The following is a 21804-nucleotide window of genomic DNA, read 5'->3' as shown; positions in this document are numbered from 1 at the left end:
GATATGCTCATTAAGATTATGATGAGAAGCTATAAGAAGAAATAATGTGAAAACAAGACCATGAGGAATGAAGGAGAAACAGTCTAAGAAGTGTACTTTTTCACGTATCAGTATTGTGCATCCTCCCAGCCAGTGGTGGTGAGAGCTCACCCTGGCTCACAAGGGCCAATTTCTGCTAAGTTTTTAAGCCAGTTATTAGAAGCAGCCATTACTAAAAGTAAGTTATATAAACTTACAATTAAATAAATGTATGAACAACAGAGATAATGAACACTCAAAATTGGTTACTTATCAATTATTTTACATTTTAGAATTATCTCTGTCCTTGAAGTTAATAATGGAGATTAAACTTAAAAGTGTGTTATGTCTGTAGCCATTACATCTTAAACATTTTTTTTTATTGAGGAAATACTCTTCCAGCATTCAGGAACCATTATCCAATTCAGCAAAAAGTTGCTCACATCAGTCAGTGATGAATGGAAAAAGTTTCAATATAAGTTTTTGTTTTGCTATCTTCAGGGAAAGAAAAATGTCAACAAAGATTCACATTGAAACTAATTTACTCATCAATAGCATAGGTTGACTATGGTCACAGAAATTTGGTAAAACTCAGTGAGAATCAATTGGCTAAATGGAATTTGCAAGAAAGACATTGTATATGCTGTTATTATTGGAAAATTGCTCACCACACATTTTTCTTTCCAGTCAAGTTTGTAATAAACTTATGTGCAAATTTTTTTTTTGAAAACAAGTTGTTAAACATTTGTCAAGTTACCACCGCCTCCCCTCAAACACCAGCACAAGTCAAGTATCCAAATTCATGCCCCTGAATGTTAGAATCTGGCTGGTTGGAATGATAGAGTAGAGACGGCAAGTGGAGAAAGCAGGTATACAAAACTGACCAGGGAGTGGAACAATAAGGTATACAGCAGGTAGTGGTATATTTGGGTTGGGTAGAGTTTTTAAAATAAGAAGAGATGGAAGTTATATGCTGGTGGGAATGATCCAGTAGCCCAGAGAAAAGTTCACCATGATGACAGAAGGGATTATTACATAAAAAATATCCTTAAGAAGGTAAGAGGAGGTAAGATTAAAAGTACAAGTGGAGCTGTTGGCATTTATATGTAACAGAGAGAAAAGCAGAAAATTTGGTAAAGATGGTGGTTAGTGGCTGGAATGGGAAGAAAATCCCATCACAGGGAAAATGGAAAGAGAATTCATATATTAGTTAGAAGATGGGGGTAGGACTGGCATAATGGCAAGATGATCTTTAACCCCTGTTCTAGGTCTTGAGAGATTAGGATTTGGAGATGGGAAACATATAAGCTATATTGAACACCCTTCAACTATACCTAAACGCACACCAAAGGTAGTGTACCTGATTTTCAAGGTTCTTTTAAAAAAATTTTAAGCATTTAGTGACCTTTTAGGGAAGTTCTATATTTTATAGAAAACAGCAAATTAACACTACAGTTTTCCTCTGCTAACATTTTCTTTCAACACTAAAAAACGAGGACTGTTTCTCCTTTCCCTCTCTGTGTATACCTTTGGGAATAAGTCAAACTTCACATCTGCTGCCGCTGCCGTCCCTTCTCTCCTGGTGCACCAGCCCTCCTGGGGCTGAAGGGGGCATCTCTGGGAAGAAAGTTTTAAAAATGCCTTACTTGTTACACCAATAAGAGTTGTAATAGCCAGATCCTGGAACAGAAACTGGTAGTTTGATAAGCTGTTCGTCTCCTGCAAATAAAAAGGAAAGCAACTCAAAACACTTGTGACCTTCTAGATAAAGATTGACATCAATTTCACTGATTTTCTCACTGCAACATAGGATCGTCAAGTAAACGATCTAGGAGGTGGTGTGGTCAGGAGCCTGTGTATGTTGATACGAGTCGCAAAGTCGAGGCCGTGAAATCCTGTTTAACCAGGAAGGCTCTCGTCATGCGCTGTCTGGGCTAGGTCTTTTGTGCATTATTATCTTTCCTTATTGAGGTGAATATCTCACTCTACCAGAATCATCTCCACTCTCTTTTCCACTTGGCAGCAGAAAAGTTGACGTTTGGTCTGGCACACTAAAAGAGTGCATTCGCAGTAGTAACAAATGACAAATATGCAGTGATCTTACCTAAATTTTACTGATAGAAAATGACAATAACTGAGGTAACTCTTTGCATTCTTGGGTGTTGTTAGAAAATCCCTTGATATTCCTGAAGAAAAAGCTTTTAGTTTTTCAGGTAACTTGCCTCCTTGCCCCCGACCCCTTGGTGGAAAGGAGTTAACGATGACTCATGTTTAACTCTAGTTTTGAGCAACAGTTACTATGATTTCAAAATAGGACCAAACTTATATAAATAGCCTCTTTTTCTCCAGTTCATGTATTAGTGAGTGTGGAAAGACATAAGTCATCTGAAGACAACAGAACTCAAACTTTCAACCCAGGAGCATGAGGGCAAGACACAGAGATGACTCTAGGTATCTCCAGCACAGGTTCCCTTTCTCTGTGTTAGCGAATAGAAAAGCCCCCACATGTTCAGACCATAAACAGTAGTCATGTATTTTCTGCTTTTACGCTTGGTTAAATGGTAAAAGCCATCACAAGACATATGTATTTTTTTGGTGGCATAATATGCCAATTTTTAAATGTCTATGTTCAGGGTCAGTATACTCTGGTTTGTACTAGCTTATAAGAGTCCATTGCAAGATTTCCAGAAATTTTGTAAACTGGTTGTTAAGCACAGCCAATATAAAATTTTAAATGATACTAATTCACTATTAAATAAATTATACTGGAAACAGAGGTAAAAAAAAAACACTCAAAACTCAGAACTTCCTAATCATTTTTCTACATTGTACTGTTATCTATGTTCTTGAAGTTATTCACAACTCTTCTAAAGCTACATGGCACAAGTACCACATGATGGTATGCTATTGTACATCTCTCCTCACCTCCACGTTGAGGTGGATAGCTTGAAACCAGCCACGGTAAGAGTATTTACACCACTAAAATTGGCAAACATTAATAATAATCAGGGCTTATTTTTCCAAAGAAAGCGAGTTATGAAACATTCCAGCACCCAAAGAATATCTCTTTTATGAACTGTATGTGAAGGAGGAGCCACACTGGGCTGGAAGGAGAGATCTGGCCAAAGCAGATGAAAGCAACAATGAAAGACAAAGTGATTTGTTCCATTCTGATCCTCAGCTACCAAGAGATAATTATCAGAATCGGAGAAGTCACACCAACAACTTTTCCTGTGTACATTTGTCTATTTCTGATCTATTTTCAAAATTTTAAAGATAGTTTTAGCCCTGGCCAGGTAGCTCAGTTGGTTAGAGCATTGTCCCAACATGCCAAGGCCGTGAGTTTGAATTCCGGTCACAGCACATACAAGAATCAACCAGTGGGTGCATGAATGTCTGGAACAACAAATCAATGTTTATCTCTCTCTCTCTCTCTCTCTCTCTCTCTCTCTCCCTTCCTCTTCCTCTAAATTCAATCAATGAACAAAAAAATTTTTAAGATAGTTTTAGAGGAGCTGCGAGTGCTCCAATCTCCTAATTGTATGCTGTTTAAGAGGCATTGCATATTGACAGCACACTGCCCCTTGTCTCAGTTCTCACCAACCAAGAGGCTAGGTCCCAGGTCATACCCAGTAGAGCAGCAGAACACCAACATACTGAATCATGCTGTACAGAGCCATGTACTTAAACATGCAAAAGGAGGTGACAAGAGCTGCACGTCCTTCCCTGTGTGAGAAAAGAAACAAAAAAGGAATGAAATGAAAATAAAGGAAAGAAACGAGGTCACTTATTCTGTGCTGTTCAGCTGAGCTCAGTAGAAAAGATCAAAGGCCTGATTATTCCGTTGTTGCCTGGCAGCCTGGACGCCTGAGTGGTGGGAGCCAGCTGTCAGTGTGCTAACCCAGTGCTCCCCACCCTCTTTTGGGCCACGGACCGGTTTAATGTCAGAAAATATTTTCACGGACCGGCCTTTAGGGTGGGACGGATAAATGTATCACGTGACCGAGACAAGCATCAAGAGTGAGTCTTAGACGGATTTAACAGAGGGAATCTGGTCATTTTTAAAAAATAAAACATCGTGCAGACTTAAATATAAATAAAACAGAAATAATGTAAGTTATTTATTCTTTCTCTGCAGACTGGTACCAAATGGCCCATGGACCGGTAACGGTCCGTGGCCCGGGGGTTGGGACCCACTGTGCTAAACAACTGAATGTTCAGGAAAAGCCAATTTCACTGCAAGGCCGCAGGCCTCTGTCCAGCCAGGGAGCTGGATTGAGACTCCCTCCTGTCTTTTCTGTGCGCATTATTTCAGCTCAGAGTCCAGGGACGTGGGCTGGCCCCAGATCTCATACCTACTCACTAATGTGATTTGGAAGGTCATTTCCCTTCTCTTGGTCACAGTTTCTTCATCTGTAAACTGAGGAATATAAATCAGATTGCAGATTTGGAGGCTATTTTCAAGCAGGTGCTGTAGGAGTTTGGCAAACAGTTCATTCCAATTTCATTTGAGAGGCCAAACTTTCTCTAAAACTGGGCTAAAATAATGGAAACCCTCAAATTAGCCATAGACCAAATTTAAATAGACTAGAAACAATGAGCATGTTCATTTTTGTTACTGTAGTTTTACTTTGAGTAAAGAGTATATATTGAAAGCATAAAATGCATAACTTATGAAATAACAATTTTATTTCTTTCTTTTGGGAAAAAAAAAAACAGAGTGTAAATTTACTTCTAGTCATAATGGTTTCCTGGGGTTCCAAAGCCTGATCCTCACACCAAACGTTTTCCTGAATTAGGGCTTTGCCGCTGCCTAACACTGCCTAGAAGGCACTGTCTCCCCATCCCTCAGCTCTTTAGAAAGGCTCTCCCACTATCCTATCCGGTGAAGCCAGTTCCACCTTCCCAGCCGTTTTCCTACTGTTCACATTACCCCTGCTTTATCTGCGCATGTGTTTACAGTCTGACTTCTTCGCCAGAGGAAAACATGAGACCGAGGGATATCTGATTTACTTGCTCTGGGTTTCCAGTGCCTCCAAATGTCTGGCACTAAGTGTGTCCACATGAAAATATTTGTTCAGTACATGAAGAAAATATAAAATAATTGGGAGGAGCTAGCCAAATTATTATTTTAATGTGGTAAAAAGAGTATGATATTTGTAGATAGAACATATTTAAACAAAACTAATTCTAATACAGTCTCCTATTCTATATGGTTGTATGAGCTTGGGCAGTTCTCTGAGCCTCAATTTCTTTATTTGTAGAAAAAATAGTTACCATTCTTACATCTCCAGGCTTTTTAAAGTATAGGAAAGTAGTCACTAAAGCACTTTATGAACTGGTAAATATATATATACTAGTTGTAATAACCAAAAGCAGCCACAATGCTAACTATCTCTGTCATTTGAATAAAATTCAGCAGAACTACATATTCAAGGGTGGGAAGTGATGGGAAGAAGGCACCAAGAAAAATTTTAGTACAAGCAGCAAAGATAAATAAATATTTTGGCACTAGAGATGGGAACAATAGCCCAAAAAAGCATAAAGAGGTAAAAAGAAGGAAAACAAATGGGGGAGAGGAAGAGGAAGTGTCGCTTAATCCCCTATTATGAGGCATCTAAGGCAGGGGTCCCCAAACTACGGCCCGCGGGCCGCATGCGGCCCCCTGAGGCCATTTATCCGGCCCCCGCCGCACTTCCGGAAGGGGCATCTCTTTCATTGGTGGTCAGTGAGAGGAGTATAGTTCCCATTGAAATACTGGTCAGTTTGTTGATTTAAATTTACTTGTTCTTTATTTTAAATATTGTATTTGTTCCCGTTTTGTTTTTTACTTTAAAATAAGATATGTGCAGTGTGCATAGGAATTTGTTCATAGATTTTTTTATAGTCCAGCCCTCCAATGGTCTGAGGGACAGTGAACTGGCCCCCTGTGTAAAAAGTTTGGGGACCCCTGATCTAAGGAAACATAGTTAAAATAATAATAATAATAATAATAATAATAATAATAATAATAATTAACACTTTCAAACCAGTAACAAGTTCTAGATTCCAATATTCTAAAAATAACCTATTCAGTGATTTTCATTAGAAATGCCACTGCTGCTAGAGCCAACAACCTGGACTCCAAGATGGTGTCAGTCGTGCCATGGAAGGAGAAGAGACTCCTGGATGTTAAACTAGGGGAGCTGCCAAGCTGGATACTGATGTGGGGTTTCACCCCCAAAGGCATTGCTGGAGCGTTTAAGAGAGGTTATTATCAGTATTACAACAAGTATGTCGATGTGAAGAAGGGAATGTTGCTAGGATTTTTATGATACTGGCAGTTTATGTGCTTTTCAACTATTGCTGTTCTTATAAGGAACTCAAACATGAGCACGTGCACTCCACATTCTTGACTATACCTTTGCCTAGCGCCTCAGAATCCTTTCATATTGTAATGATTACTTAATAAAAGATAGCTGGTACTGGGTTGCTTTAAAAAAATTCCACTGTGCCTGACCAGGCAGTGGAGTGGTGGATAGAGTGTCAGACTGGGACGTGGAGTACCCAGGTTTGAAACCTCAAGGTCACCGTTGAGCACAAGCTCATCTGGTTTGAGCAAGGCTCACCAGCTTGAGCCCAAGGTCGCTGGCTTGAGCAAGGGGTCACTTGGTCTGCTATAGCCACACAGTCAAGGCACATATGAGAAAGCAATCAATGAACAAATAAAGTGCCGCAGTGAAGAATTGATGCTTCTCATCTCTCTCCCTTCCTGTCTGTCTGTCCCTATCTATCCCTCTCTCTGACTCTCTCTTGTCTCTGTCAAAAGATAAAAAATAAAAAAACGCCACTACTCTTGCAGGATTATTTTCAATCCCGGTAAACCCATTCAGGAGTGGAATGTTTGACTGCATTCTTCCACAGGGCACCTTCCCCACCCAAGGATGCAAAGTTGCCCTGGTCTTTGACTTGCAGAACAATGAGACCTGATAAGTCACTCAGAAATAGACACCATATGAATTCACTTATATGTGGGATATAAAGAACAATATAAATGAACAAACAAAACAGAAACAGATTTATAGATACAGAGAACAGACTGATGGTTGCTAGAGGAGAGGGGAGTTAGGGAACTGGGAAAAATGGTGAAGGGATTGAGAAGTACAGATTGGTTGTTGCAAAATAGTCACAGGGATGTAAATAAAGTACAGCATAGGGAATACAGTCATTAATATTGGGCTACCTATGGTGCTAAGTGGGTAGTGGAAATATCAGGAGGAACACTTTATAAAGTGTCTGATTGTCTAACCACTGTGCTGTACACCTGAAACTGATACAAAATAATATTGACTGTAAACTGTAATTTTAGGAAATTAGTAAATTAAATCATAAAATAAAAAGAACAATGGGATCTGTACTGAGAAGTCAGGAGAGATTAAAACAATGCTGGTGAGAAGTGCTTACTTACTTGATCAGATGAGGTACACACTCAATGTTTGGAGTTTTGGAAGTGAACGGCGAGGCCACAGATGCCTCATGCTCTGATAAGGAGATGCCCACATGAGCCATTTTCAAAGCCTGAAAGCAGAGAGGCAGCTTACTGTCCATGCTCACTCACATACGTATCTCCTGAAGCCTCATTAGAAAAGGCCAGTTAAGCTGTCCACAAAGCACTAGCTAGGAGATGAGTGGATTCTGCTCTGCCTGCCACATAAGAAGATATGGCCCTGGGATACTCATTAAAAGAAGTGGAAACTTCAAAACCAGATTCTACCCCATTTAAACTATAATAACCACTGAGTTATTGTTTAGCTTTGGACAAAATTTTCCAAAGCTTCAGCATCAGTTTCTTCATTAATAGGAATGGAGAGAGTGTATATTCCAGGAGATACTATCTCTACAGGGCTCTGGGAAAGTACAATCAAGTGTGAGACTATGGTTCTACACGTTGGCAACTACTTACCCCACAGTCATTGGCTCCATCACCGCACATACCTACAAAGTAACTAAAAGGAACCATGTCAATTGTAGAAGAGATCAAAGCAATCTTAAATGCTAACGTCTCTAATTAAAAAGATAAAATGAGCTTCATTAGTTAAGGTTTAAACTTATTATTTTAAGAGAGTTTCCCTAATAATCTGGTTTGACTAAATGTAAAATTTGACTCAGCAGTTCCTATAATAGATTTAGAAATTCAGGGCATCATTCCTGACTGCAAGTGTTTCAGGGTGTATGCAGTGAGATTCCATATAGGAAAGTGCCTTATAAATGCTAAAATAATAAATAAAACTTACTTGTTAGTGCAGTTAATAGTTACATGAGAAGACATCTGCCCAGAAGTTGAAGAAAGAAAACAATCCCTTCTTTGGGATGGCTATTTGGGGCTGAGTGAAAACTATTCTTTTAAATTTTTGGCAAAGATTATGGAAAGTCTGCTTTTAAAGGTAGGAATGCTGATAGCATTTACAGAATTGGCTGTGCTTCTTTTTACACATGCTCTCTGAAGGTTACTAATGTACTGTCTAGGTTCTCAACCATTTTGAGAAGGCAGGGCTTTCCGAATTGAGAAGCTTGCCTAGTGACTGCATCAGGTGAGTGGCAGTGAGTAGGGGTAGGAGTCCTATCTATGTGGTCCAGCACCAGAAGAAGAGGAAGCCTTCAGGACACCGTGGGTTCCATTAACAAATTAATAATAATAATAATAATAATAATAGGTCCCAAATAATGAGTTCCTTATTTGGCCTGCCCACTCTATCAATGGAGACTCTTTGTGTTAGAAGAGAAATTATTTTTCTGATTTAACATGAAGAGGAAGCCCTGGCTGGTTGGCTCGGTGGTAGAGCATCAACCTGGTGTGTGGAAGTCCTGGGTTCAATTCCTGGTCAGGGCATACAGGAGAAGCACCCATCTGCTTCTCCACCCCTCCCCTTCTCGCTTCTCTCTCTCTGCCCCACTCCCCTGCAGCCATGGCTCAATTGGATCAAGTTGGTGCCGGGTGTTGAGGATGGTTCCATGGCCTTTGCCTCAGGCACTAAGAAGAGCTCTGTTGCTGAGCAAAAAGGCAACACCCCAGATGGGCAGAGTGTTGCCCCCTAGTGGGCTTGCCAGATAGATCTCAGTCGGGGCACATGCAGGAGTCTTTCTTTGCCTCCCCTCCTCTCACTGTATAAAAAAAAAAAAAAAGATGAAGAGGATTCTATGGCATAGAATATTTTAATATTGTGAAGGTTATGTGAATTTCTTGTCATGTAAATCTTCCTCTATCATAATTGTGATAATAATTTGTAAAACTAAAGTCTGCATTTTCATTGTCCCTTCAGGAGCTGAGCTCAAATGATTTTTCCAGGCTAGTTTCTTATCAGACATTTTCCTGCCCTTTATGTTCTACTCAGAGGTTCTCAATTCTGGATGCAAAACTGACGTATGTGAGGAACTTTGACAAAACACTGATGTCTAGGCCCTGGCTGGTTGGCTCAGTGGTGGAGCGTCAGCCTGGCGTGCGGGGGACCCGGGTTCGATTCCCGGCCAGGGCACATAGGAGAAGCGCCCATTTGCTTCTCCACCCCCACCCCCTCCTTCCTCTCTGTCTCTCTCTTCCCCTCCTGCAGCCAAGGCTCCATTGGAGCAAAGATGGCCCGGGCGCTGGGGATGGCTCCTTGGCCTCTGCCCCAGGCGCTAGAGTGGCTCTGGTCGCGGCAGAGTGACCCCCCGGGGGAGCAGAGCATCGCCCCCTGGTGGGCAGAGCGTTGCCCCTTGTGGGCGTGCCGGGTGGATCCCGGTTGGGCGCATGCGGGAGTCTGTCTGACTGTCTCTCCCCCTTTCCAGCTTCAGAAAAAAAAATTAATTAATTAATTAAAAAACAAAAAAAACAAAACAAAACAAAAAAAAAACACTGATGTCTAAACTCCATGTGAGCAAATGAATCAAAGTATTTTCCAGGCTCCCAAGGTGACTGACATGCATCACTGACATGAACCACTGTCCTAGCCAAACAGGGTGACTTCTTATGCCTCTTACTCTCCCCCTGACTGCATGCCTCCATGCACTTCACACCACCCGAGTTGGTAAAGAACCTACTCCAGTTTCTGAAATTCTTCCACCAGACTGGATTTCTGCGCAGGAGACATTCTTGCAAAGACGGTACCATTCATCAGTATCTGTAAGGAACCCAAAAGAGAAATATTTCATTATGTCAGTTGGTCATACATGAAATAATTAATAACACTCATAATACTGACAGGGTAATGATATCCATAAATGAGAAAGAATATTATTTTCCAAGAAGGCTTCTGCTAGATGTTAAGACATTGGTCATCAGATAAGTGATCAAAGAGACCAAAATCAGTAAAGATGACTACTTCATAAAAAATACTTGATAAAAATGATGACCTACAAGAATTGAGCTCAGCTGCCATGGAAAATGTGGTCCTAAAAAAATCCTGAGCTTAATAAAAGACCTTAAGCCAGCAGAGCATGAGAAATTGCAAGGATCCCAGGAAAAAGGAAGGAGGCAATATCTTCCTAGAAAATTGCTCAGAACTAGGAGAAAAACAGGCCACTAGTGAAATAGTAAAATAACTATTTGTGTTTTAAACTCAACTATACCATCTGGGCTTGACCAATTATAAAATTCAGCTGATCTCCCAAGCCTAATTCAGACTGGGGAACATTGGTTTGGAGGTATGATCATCTCTACCAACTTCTCCACCTGCCCCTGTTCTACAGTTTAAATTCTGTTAGCCATCTACCAATTTAACTCGATTGACAATTTCCCCCCAAAATAGCAGATACACATTCTCTTCAAGCCCATACAGAACAGTTACCTGAGAGGCTATATTCTTGGCCATAAAACAAATTTCAATAACTTAAAAGAATTTAAGTCATGCAGAATGTGTTCTCTGACCATAAGAAATTAAATTAGAAATCAATAATAAGAAGCTCCAAAGTGTTTGAGAACTAAATAACACACTTCTGAATATGCCATGGGTCAAGAAAGAAATCAAAGAGGAAATTACAAAGTTGTTCGAACTGAATGAAAATAAAGACACATGTATGCCCCTACTAAAGTATCTGTCCTTGGGGAGTTTATAGCACTAAATGCCTAGAGTGGAAAGGAAGAAAGGTCTTTAGTCAATGACTTCGGCTTTCACAATTAAGGAACTAGAAAAAAGAGCGAATTAAACTAAAAATAAAATAAGCAGAAAAAAAACATTTAATAAGGATAAAATCAGAAATCAACATAGAAATGCTAATAGCAGGTTTTATCTATAATAGGCAAAAACTGGAAGCAACAAAATGTACCACTCTAGTGTGGGATATTGATAGTGGGGAGGCTGTCCATACGTGTGGGGCAGACGTACATGATACATCTCTGTACCTTCTGCTCAGTTTTGCCATGAAACTAAAATTGCTCTAAAAAATAAAGTGGTTTTTGTTTAAAGGATAAACTGTTGATATAGGCAACAATGAATAAACAAATGAATCCCAAAGTAATTATGCTGAGTAAAAGAAGCCACTCTGTTTATAGGTCCTCTATCAAAAACTGAATGGAGTTCCTCTACTACTAACCTGTCTTCTTTAACTGCTGGATTTCCACTAAACTGGGAGACTCGTAACCATGGCAATACCGTGACAGCTGCCCAAAAGCAATCTTGATGACTTGAGAAGTCACTAGTACTTTAATCCTCTCAATGACTTTCAACCTTTTCCATCTCATAGCACATATAAACTAATTATTAAAATTCTGCAGCACACCAAAAAATATATTTTTTGCCAATCTGACTAAAAAAAAAAAAATAGGTATAATTTTGATTCATTCATACCGGACAGCTGTTGCTGTGTTGACTGTTGTTATTTTTTATTTGAAAATCTAAGGGAAAAGAGGTCAATGGTCCTGACTAAATAGTCAGGTATTACATATTGTAAAAATTCTTCCAGCACACTAGTTAAAAATTGCTGCTATAAATGATAGAAAATTGGCTAATCAAATTTACTTATTCTAAATCTAGTAGAAAATGAGACAACAGTAACTTCTGTAAAAGTATATGCCTCTATTTGTAATGCAGTCAACAGGAATATCTTACCTATTTAGAGGTTTGAAATTTCTGAGGATCATGCTCTGTAAATGACATAATCAGCATCTTTACCAGGAGATTAGTACCCTCTTAGAATTTACCTTTGGCAGTAGGCTGCTGAAATGTTGACTTATAACCTGAAAAGATTTTCCACTTAGGGCAAAATGGTAACTTCCTTCTCTGCTATTATCAGAGACTTCTTCCCTGATGTTAATGTAATTGTCCTGCAAAGCAAGACACAGTTCTTTTAGACATGATAAAGTGCTTAGGGCCACAGCAGATCTGAAAGAAAAGAGGGCAGTTCGGGCCCTCTCTTTAAAAGTCACTCTCCTGTCCTGATGCCTCAGAGAAGTACTTTCCTCTTTGCTAGATCAATCCCGGCACATCACAGCCTCTGGTGAGCAGGGGAATAACACTTGTGTCCTCTTCTCATCCTGATTTGATCTCCGGGAGTCCCCCAGAAGATCACACTTCACACATTTTAAGTCTAAAATACAAATGCACTGCCGCTTAACAGATCTCCCCCTGAAGTGAGAACTTACTTTTTTTTTTCTTTCTTAGAGAATTAATATTGTTCCACAAGGACACAACAGAGATAGGGTACTGACAAGATATGAGATAAATGAATAAAACTTTTTCCTCCACCTTGAAGATATAGTCTGATTTTTCAATTTGCACAGTGATATCTCTCCTAGGGACTAAATCCCCTCTGAACTCAACAGGGTGGCTGACAAGCAAGGGAAAAATGGGAAATTAGGTTCTTAGGCTCCCCTTTTACTATATTCTTTCTCATACAGAATCAAAAACTTTTTAAGATTAAAAAAATGGATTACTTCCAGGCCTGACCTGTGGTGGCACAGTGGATAATGCATTGACCTGGAAATGCTGAGGTCGCCGGTTCAAAGCCCTGGGCTTGCCTGGTCAAGGCACATATGGGAGTTGATGCTTCCAGCCCCTCCCCCTTCTCTCTCTCTCTGTCTCTCCTCTCTCTCTCTCTGTCTCTCCCTCTCCTCTCTAAAAAATGAATAAATAAATAAAAAAAAATTAAAAAAAATGGATTACTTCCAGCATCCAGGAAGTAAGTACCTTAAAACTTGGTTAGAAAGATATGAAAAATTTATATAATTGAGTTTTTCACACTGTGGATGTGTTAGACATTTGGAGAAGTATTTTGAACCTAGGTCATCTGTACACATCAGCCAGTCAAAGCTGCTCTGTCGCCTACACTGTGCAACAAGTTAGATAATATGGCAGAAAGTCTGTTTTTAGGTCTACCTGGTTCCCGTATACAATGTGTTTGTTCTCTTCGACTAATTTCCAAGATATAGATGCTGATGAGGACCCAGTACTTTCATTCGCTTCAATGAGAATGACTTTCTGGCCTTCAGAAATCATTCCAGACTTTCTGGCCACGGTTATTGCAGTCTGAAGGTTGTCACCTAGAAGAAAGGAACCATATTCCAACATGAGGCTGAAGAAATAGAACGAATTCATGGAGGGCCCAGAAAACTGGGGTAAGGAATTAAGATCTTATTGTAGATATGAGGAGCAATAACCTCTAAGGTCTCCCCCAGCCCTGACATTCCTGTATTTCATGATCCCTTTTCTGGTTTCTGCTGCTTTTCATCTGGTTACTCCAAGACCTACCAGTGTATTTTTGTCAGAGTGAGAAGGAAATATGAATCTATTCTTGTCATTTGTTAACAGCTTGGTAAACATTGAGCAAAACCCTACTGGTTTAATGTAGTATCTGGTGGTTCTACTTTCAGCAAAGATGATTTAGGCCACTACAATCTATTTCTTTCGCTGACAACAATGGAAAACTCTGAACAAAAATACAAATGCAACTAACTACCCGAGGACTTTGAAAAGTGAACATAAGCAGGCAGAATATGGAAGAGATTCAAATTTGGAGAAAAAACTGACAAGGTGTTCAGAGAGTCTACGCTTTTTTCTCTCGCTCTCTTTCCTCTCACATAGTTGACCCTAGAGCTGTGTGAGAAGCAAAAACTCTGAGAAACTAATCTTTTTTATCAGAGGAACTAGGAAAAGGGGTGCCTGAGGGCTAAAGAGTTATGAGGCAAATCCTAGAAAGGAATGACCTAGACAAGGAAACTAATTCAGTGTGAACTATGTAAGTTCTGGGCCCAACTCAGAGCTGTGCATGCGTAGAACAAACGCAAAGGATAGCAAAGGGCTTCAAGAATTGAATGGTGATACTAATCACCTCTGGATACTAATGTCCCTGAGATTTTCTGGCTAAAAAAAATTTAAAAATTATTCAGGGAATTGTAACAGTCCCCAAAGTCTCCAAATACCATATTTGAAATATTTAGGATACTCAACATACAAAAAAAAAGAGCCCTGGAAAGTCTGGCCAATTCTCAAGAAATAGTAGTAATTGACACTTGCTTATCCAGATAGTTAAGATTAATATTCTTGAAATAAATAACAACATAGAAGTTCTCAATGGAAAAAATATATACTTTATAAAAAGTTTCAAATGCCTTCTTTGGAGCTGAACAATATAACTAAAATTTAAAAAATTCACTAGAGGCATTCAATAGCAGAATGGAGGCGAGTCAGTGAACTGGAAGAAAGAGCTATAGAAATGACAAAATCCGAAGAACAGAGAAAAAATTCTTTAAAAAAAGACTGAAAAATATAAAACAAGCTCACATATATGTTATTAGAGTAAAAAAAAAAGAGAAGAAAGACTGGAACAGGAAAATTATTTTTGAAGAAATAATAGCAGAAAACTCCCCAAATATGTTCAAAAATTTAAATGTACAAATTCAAGAAGCTTAGTGAACCCCTAATAATTCAGTGAGACCCAAATCCAGCACATAATCAAACTCCTAAAAACCAAAGACAAAGAAAATATCTTAGAAGCAGCTAAAAAAAAATACATTCTATATATAGGAATAATGATTCAAATTCAAATTAGCACAAATTTCTGTTTAAAAACCATCAAGGCCAGATGACAATGAAACATCATCTTTAAAGTACAGAAAGAAAAAAAGCCTGTCAACTCAGACTTCTATAGCTAATAAAAATATTCTTCAGAATAAAGTAAAAATAAAGACATTCTTAGATGATGGGAAACTAAGATTATTTATTTATTTTTGCCAGAGGACATGCTCAAAAAGAAATGTTAAAAAGTTCTTAAGGCTGAAAAGAAATGATTCCAGATGAAAATTTAGAACATAAGGAATGAAAACATAGAAATAATAAGAATTTGAGTAAATATAAAAGTCTGTTTTTCTTCACTTATGAACTTCAACTCTTGACTGTTGAAAGTGAAAACACTAACATTTCCTTTGGGGTTTGCACCGTCAGTCATACCCAGGACAACTATAACATAAAGGAGAGAGCAGAAAGAAAGTTTATGGTTGTAAGACTGCTTGAAAGGATAGGTATGGATGTTGTAATTCTTAGGACAACTACTAAAAAATAAATTATGTAAGATCTGGCTAGCTATCCTTAGCATAGCTTCTTTGAGGTTTCTACCAAAATCCTTATAAAAATCCTCAAAAGAGCTACCTGGTGGGAAGGAGCTGCTTTACCCTGACGTTGGAAGAGCGCAGAAAGCGCTGAGAGCTAAGGCTTCTTCCTCCGCCTCAGCAGGACACCAGCAGGGTCTGCTCTGCAGTGCAGGCCCATTTTGCATCTACCACCCTTCAGAGTTCTACTATTTAAGACATGTATATATAATCACATGAGCCTCCGTGATCTGACAAAGATATATAATCACCTATTTAAGACACCCCGGGAGCTGTTGTAGATAGGAAAAGGTCATACAGAACAACCAGAACAAGACAGATAAAGTAGAATCACTGTGGGAGACAAATAAAATCTGCATTAACAACAACAACAAAAAAGTTTTCTAGAGTCACTGCTACCACACTCACCACAAAATATAATTTAAGAACTCAATTCAGCAGGTGATTTGGAGAAGATAACAGTCATTTCTGAGACCTGAATTTCTGGTTTGAAGAAACTGGGTGTAAAAAAACATCTTAAAGCAGACTTATAAAAATATGACAGTCACAAGAAAAAAGATAAGAAGCTGAGAGGATAGACCCAGGAGCTCTGTCATAGGAATAATAGAAACTCCCAAAGAGAAAAAGGGAAGAGAGAGAACAAAGGCAATAATTAAATGAACAACAGAAGAAATTTTCAAACAATAGAAGAAATTTTCCTAAGAAAAAGAAGATAGATTAAAAGTGCTATGTTCCAGACCAAATTAATGTAAGATGACAAACTTATAGGCATATTCTGGTAATGTTTCTAAACTTTAAAGTTAAAGGAAAAGGATTAAATGCAGAAAAGAACAAGTTACTCATAGTGGGCTGGAACTGGACTTGTAATATGCAATACCAAAAACCAGAGGACAGAGGAAACCTACAGGTTATTAAGAAAAAAAAAGAATGTAACCCAAAAAATTTATACTCATTCAACTGTTTGAGCAAAGAAAAATATTCCAGGTTCTGTAAGAAATCAGAAAGTATATCACTCTTCTATCATGTCCAGGGACAATTCTGGAGAAAAAAATTATAACCAAGCAAAGAAAGAAACAGAACAGAAATTTAAATGAGGGAAGAAGTAAAGAGGGATGATAATCAACTCTTATTTCTACACAAGTCTAAATGATTAAGGGTAGATTATGAGAATGTATAATATAGTGCTAAATAAAGATTTTTGAAACAGAGGTCTCTTAATGTAGGGGAAACTTTAGTAAGTAGTAAATTAATCCAGCAACATCTAAAAGTTGGATTGGGGGACTGGAAAAGGAGAGAGTAAAAGTGATCTAATGTCTCTTGGATTGTGGAGGCTGGAATAGGGGGATGGAAATACAGAAGGGAAAATATTAATATTCTAGAAGTCCCAACAGTCGAATTGGGTTCAGGGGACGCGGGGGGTGGGGGGTGGGGAAATACTCTATCTTGGCAACACAACTAATAGAGCTGAGTGCTTTTGACCATGAGATCAGGGAAAGAAAAGACAATCAAAATCTATGAATGCATTAGGAAATCATTTGTTCTCCACTCAGAAGCATTCATTAGGAAACCTCACATATTTCTCTTGCATGATCCTTTCTCACCACTCCCGTTTGTGTGATTTCAGGTGGTGGGGAGGAAGTAGAGAGGGTGGCGTTTTAAAAAAACCTCAGAATTGTGGATCCATTATTGATGGACTTTCCATGCAGTTTACAGACTACGCTAACTAAAAATTCTTCTTCTCCTAATGTTTAACAATAAATTCATCATCTCTGCCTGCATCTTCTTCTCATTCAGGTGATATCTCTTATGTTCCCTCTCAGAGAAGACACCTCACCTAAAGCAACCAGTCGGACACTCTGCCACATGTACTTCATAACACTCATTACTAGCGGTTTACTTGATTATCTGATTGTTGATGGACTGAGTGATTGATTTTCTGTCTCATTCCATCAGAATGGAAGCTCAATGAGAACAGTAATTTTGCCTTTTTGTTGCTCATCTCCAGTACCTAGAATGGTGTCTGATTCATAGTAGGTAGTCATCAATATTTGCTAAATGTGTGAATCTCTACCTATTTTCACATCAAATTCTTACCATTTTCTACTTTTTCTATACCTGTGACCATTACCGTCCTGATCCGGGCTGAGATGAGCTCTTCAAGGACAGGTTTTGTCTCTTCCTTTAATCGATTCTCCAAGACCAGCAACCCCAGAAATACCATGTCTGATTCTACCTTGTCCCTGGATTAAACAGAAATAGCACATCATCGTCCTCCTTACAAGCAGCAAAACGAAAACAAAGGCAAATATCTCCCTGTGAGTGTGCCGACTCACTCATTTAAACACCATTCCTGAGACCCTGATATGATGCCAGGAGCCATCTGGAGAGGAAGGGACACGGGATGCTGAGACATTTACTCTGACTGGACTAAGAAGAAGAAAGAGTACTTATTAAGCAAAAAATTGGTTTCAACCTTTGTAGGGAATGAACTAAATGACAACAGAGGTCTCTTCCATCTGCTGTGGTGATTTTCTTTTTTTTTTTTAATTTTTTTTTAAAATTTTTTTTTCATATGTTTCTTTCTAATGAATTGACCATTACATTCCTTAAGTTATGAAATGGTCAACAGACCATAGAAAGACATTTCTTTAGGCTCCTGCTTGAAACCAGCAGCTTCAGCAAACTGCTGGCCTTGATTAAGGGCCAATGCTGTGGTGATTTTTGTGACTTCACCTGCTGGCAACAACCTGAAGGGGGCGCTTCCTCTGCTACACGACATCATAAAATATAAGTGAGGCAAAAGAAAAATATATAAAGTGCAGCTTTTTGTAGAAACCAAAGCTATAATCGGTACCATTTTAGTCCCAGGGGTATGAAGCTATTGTCTCAAAAACAGTCTCCCTTTGAAGTCCAGCCTCTCCCCAAACCCCGCAGCTGGTAACATTACTCTTTTACATAAAGTATGAATGTGCCTGCAGCAAGAGGGGTCTCTGAGGCTCCCATCCACTGCAAGGACATTTCCAAGATATTGTACAGGACCAAGGACAGGAGAGTATATTTATGGTTGGGGGTTCAGAGATTCCTCCAAGATTCATTAACCTGAGACTCAGTCACCTCTAGCAGACACAAGAACAAGTCACCAGCACTGCCTGTATCTGGCTGAAAGACAAATGAAAGCACTACCCAGGAAAGCCACCTTGCCTTGCTTGCTGGGGATGTCTCTTATTGACCATAGGCATGATATCCCAGGACACTGCTGACACCTTCACCAAAGTGGCAGGAAGTGGAAACAGTCGGAACTGCTCGCCTCAAAGCAGGCTGAGATGACATTCCGTGTTCTTCTGAGCCTGGCATTTATGTCCCTCCACAATCTGATTTCAGACCATGTTTTCAGGTTCACCTATCACTAAATTCTTCACCCGCTCTAGTCCAGACAAATTGGACCACTGTCCATGGGTATGCTCTGTACTCAGCTGTCTCTAAGCATTTGCTCTAGACTGCTGTAAGACAGTCTTTCTTATTTCATGAAAAAGGTTATAAGTTCCCCCGGTCTGTCATGAAAATCCTTCCTATATTTTGAGGCCCAATGCTCGTGCGACTACACATAAAAAGCTCCCATAGGTAGAAATACTTGCTTCCTCAGTATATAGCTTCTACTTCAGATTAGGTTCTATTCAATTTGTCCATATATTACCACTCTTTGCTGTCTGATCTGTCTGTCTCAATTTCTTGAGGATAAGACCACCTGGTTCAACAACAAGTTCAACAATACCCATGTGCTTCTCAACACAAAAGAGGTGCTTGGCCAATGTTTGCCTAGTTGAAACATTCTGGTGTCTGGTGTTACCATTTTGTTTAGGTAACCTAGGAAAATTCATTTCCTCTTTCAGAAATTCTACTGCCAGAGGGTTTTCACAAGAATTGAAATCAGTTTGTCAAGTCAATGACAATTTACTGAACACTTAAATAATGCAAAAATACAGTACTAAAGAGCCGTGGCCAGATAGTTCAGTTGGCTAGAGCATCTTCCTGAAGAGCAGAGGTTGCTGGTTCAATTCCCGGTCAGGGCACATACAGGAACAGATTGAAGTTCCTGTCTCTCCCTCTCCCGTCCTTTTCCTCTCTCATTCAATTAAAAAAAATTAAAAAGTAATAAAAATTAAAAAATATATATATATATATAACTAAAGAAAGGGGAAAGGGAATATGCAAAGACTATAGTACCTCCTGACTCCACATTCAGTCGAGAGGACAAGATTAGATATGACCACCTTGATCATATAGGACATTTGGAAAGTGGTCATAATGATGCTCAAATAAAAGTTCTATGGAGTCAGAGAGGAAAGTGTAATCATTTCTGGATGGAGTCATTGGACAAGCCTTCCTAGAGGAGATGATATTTAAGCCAGCCATTGAAGGATAACTCAGTTTATGCCTGATTGAGATCCGCCAATCTTGCTAGCAGCCCTGGTACCCAGACGTTAAGCTTGAGATATTTTCAAAGATCATATGACATGAGCAAGCTAATCACAAGACATCAGATTAGGCCAAGAATATGGTGACAGGGTCAAATATCTCACATAGTCTTGCAGCTCACCTTGATACTCATATTTCTGGTTCCTTTGACACTTGGCCTTTGTAGGGTTCAAAGCATAGCAGACAGGAGTCCAGAGTCATAACCCCAGCTCTGCTCCTAGCTTGCTGTGTGACCAAGAGCAAATGACTTTCTTCGTCTGGTCATCTACTTTTTGTTTTGTAAAGATAGCAAAACTAACATATTTCCAAAGTCCCTCAAAGCTCTATGTGCTACTTCTTTTCATGAGCATTCATTCTCAACCAAGAAATAAAGAGGAAAAGCAGCCCCTTAAGGGGTCTCAAGCTCTGCAACTTGGAATAATATGCTCTCTTTTCTTGCCTCCTGTGTAGACATTATACCTCTTCCCTGAAGCACCTAAAAATAACGAGGAGTATAATACAAATGGAGCATTACTATCCTTCATATTCTTAAAATCCACGTGGTTTTCAAAGGATAAAATATGCATAAAGCAAGCCAAGAACCCTCACGGAAATTATGATATCTGTGCTGGAAGCACTCTGAGTAAATACACAACCATGTGCACAAACACCACAGAAAGAAAGTTCTATTCTAATCAGGGGTTAATGAAGGTTAGGTAAAGTAGCTTAGCTGGGATTAGATAGATAGATGATGTGGCCTTACCACAGGAGGGGCAAATCAATAACCCGGGATCAGATCCTGTTAGTGAACTTGTGTTTGGACCTTATCAAATTTTGCAAAGTTGTCATTTCAATGGTTTCAGTACTGCTAGCCAGGGCATGTACTCTCCTATATGCCACAGCCGTCCTCACCCCTTACTGCGCATGTACCTCCACCATCAGAGCTTTGTTACATATACAAGCCCCAAAGCCAGGAGTCTGAAACTTGTAGATATACACATTTTATTATAATAATCAGAAGCAACAGCATAGTAGCCAGAATTTTGATATACATCTATCGACAGGCTCTCAGGAAACCAAGTTCCATTCCCAATTCTGCCACATCCTGGTCCCAGATTTCCTCTTCTTTAAAATATGAAATCCAATCTAAAAGTTCACTTTCAGATCTCTGACTTGAGTGATCTGAGTTGATTAAGTTACAACAAATACCCCGAGTTGCAATAGACCCTTTAAAACAGGGGTCTCAAACTCAACTCAGCATGTGGGCCGCAGAGCAAGATCACAGACATTCCGCGGGCCGCACTAGGTCTACAAAAGGCAACTGTTACGCAACACTTTTCTCACTGCAGTTGAAAACAAAAAAAAATCAGTACAACAAGCACAATCGTACATGCAGTTTACTCAGTGTCACAAAATGACCAGAAACTGTAGTTCGCATCACAACTGCTGTTAACTAAGCTAATATCTAGCTAGGATGCTAGAGAAATGAAAAATACAAGTGGGCCCCTAGGCTTACTTAATTTTATCCAAAATATTTTGAACTTCGTGGATTAGTCTGCGGGCCACACAAAATTGTTCAGCGGGCCGCATGCGGCCCGCAGGCCGCGAGTTTGAGACCCATGCTTTAAAAGGGTCACTCTCCCCAAGGAGAGTGGCCCAATGACTCAATATGCCCAGAAACTTAATACTCAATGACTTTAGAGGAGCCACTTCTGCTTCAAGACCTCACCACCCATTCACAGAGTGACAGGGTTGGGACACATCTGTGATTCTCA

General features: G+C 39.4%; 1 protein-coding gene, 1 non-coding gene and 1 pseudogene across 4 annotated transcripts in view; 1 reads left to right on the top strand and 2 right to left on the bottom strand.

Annotated features, from left to right (window-relative positions):
• ATP13A4 (ATPase 13A4) overlaps positions 1-21804 on the bottom strand; it is a 149739-nt gene that overhangs the window by 22104 nt on the left and 105831 nt on the right. For all 3 annotated transcript variants that reach the window (XM_066347711.1, XM_066347712.1, XM_066347713.1), the window contains 8 exons: positions 17690-17814; positions 13347-13510; positions 12173-12295; positions 10075-10154; positions 7961-8003; positions 7466-7575; positions 3648-3744; positions 1665-1737 (listed from right to left, as the gene is read on the bottom strand). In XM_066347711.1, the coding sequence (XP_066203808.1) occupies positions 1665-1737; positions 3648-3744; positions 7466-7575; positions 7961-8003; positions 10075-10154; positions 12173-12295; positions 13347-13510; positions 17690-17814 (815 nt within the window). The remainder of the gene's footprint in view (positions 1-1664; positions 1738-3647; positions 3745-7465; positions 7576-7960; positions 8004-10074; positions 10155-12172; positions 12296-13346; positions 13511-17689; positions 17815-21804) is intronic.
• Positions 6147-6466, top strand: LOC136380053 (ATP synthase subunit f, mitochondrial pseudogene; annotated as a pseudogene).
• Positions 18145-18281, bottom strand: LOC136380250 (small nucleolar RNA SNORA2/SNORA34 family). Its single transcript, XR_010746922.1, has one exon. It is a non-coding gene; the product is annotated as a small nucleolar RNA SNORA2/SNORA34 family (small nucleolar RNA).

Source organism: Saccopteryx leptura, chromosome 8 (genome assembly GCF_036850995.1).
Source record: "Saccopteryx leptura isolate mSacLep1 chromosome 8, mSacLep1_pri_phased_curated, whole genome shotgun sequence".
Taxonomy (NCBI): Eukaryota; Metazoa; Chordata; class Mammalia; order Chiroptera; family Emballonuridae; genus Saccopteryx; species Saccopteryx leptura.
The sequence above is the reverse complement of the archived record's forward strand: the minus strand, read 5'-3'. Positions and strand labels throughout refer to the sequence as shown.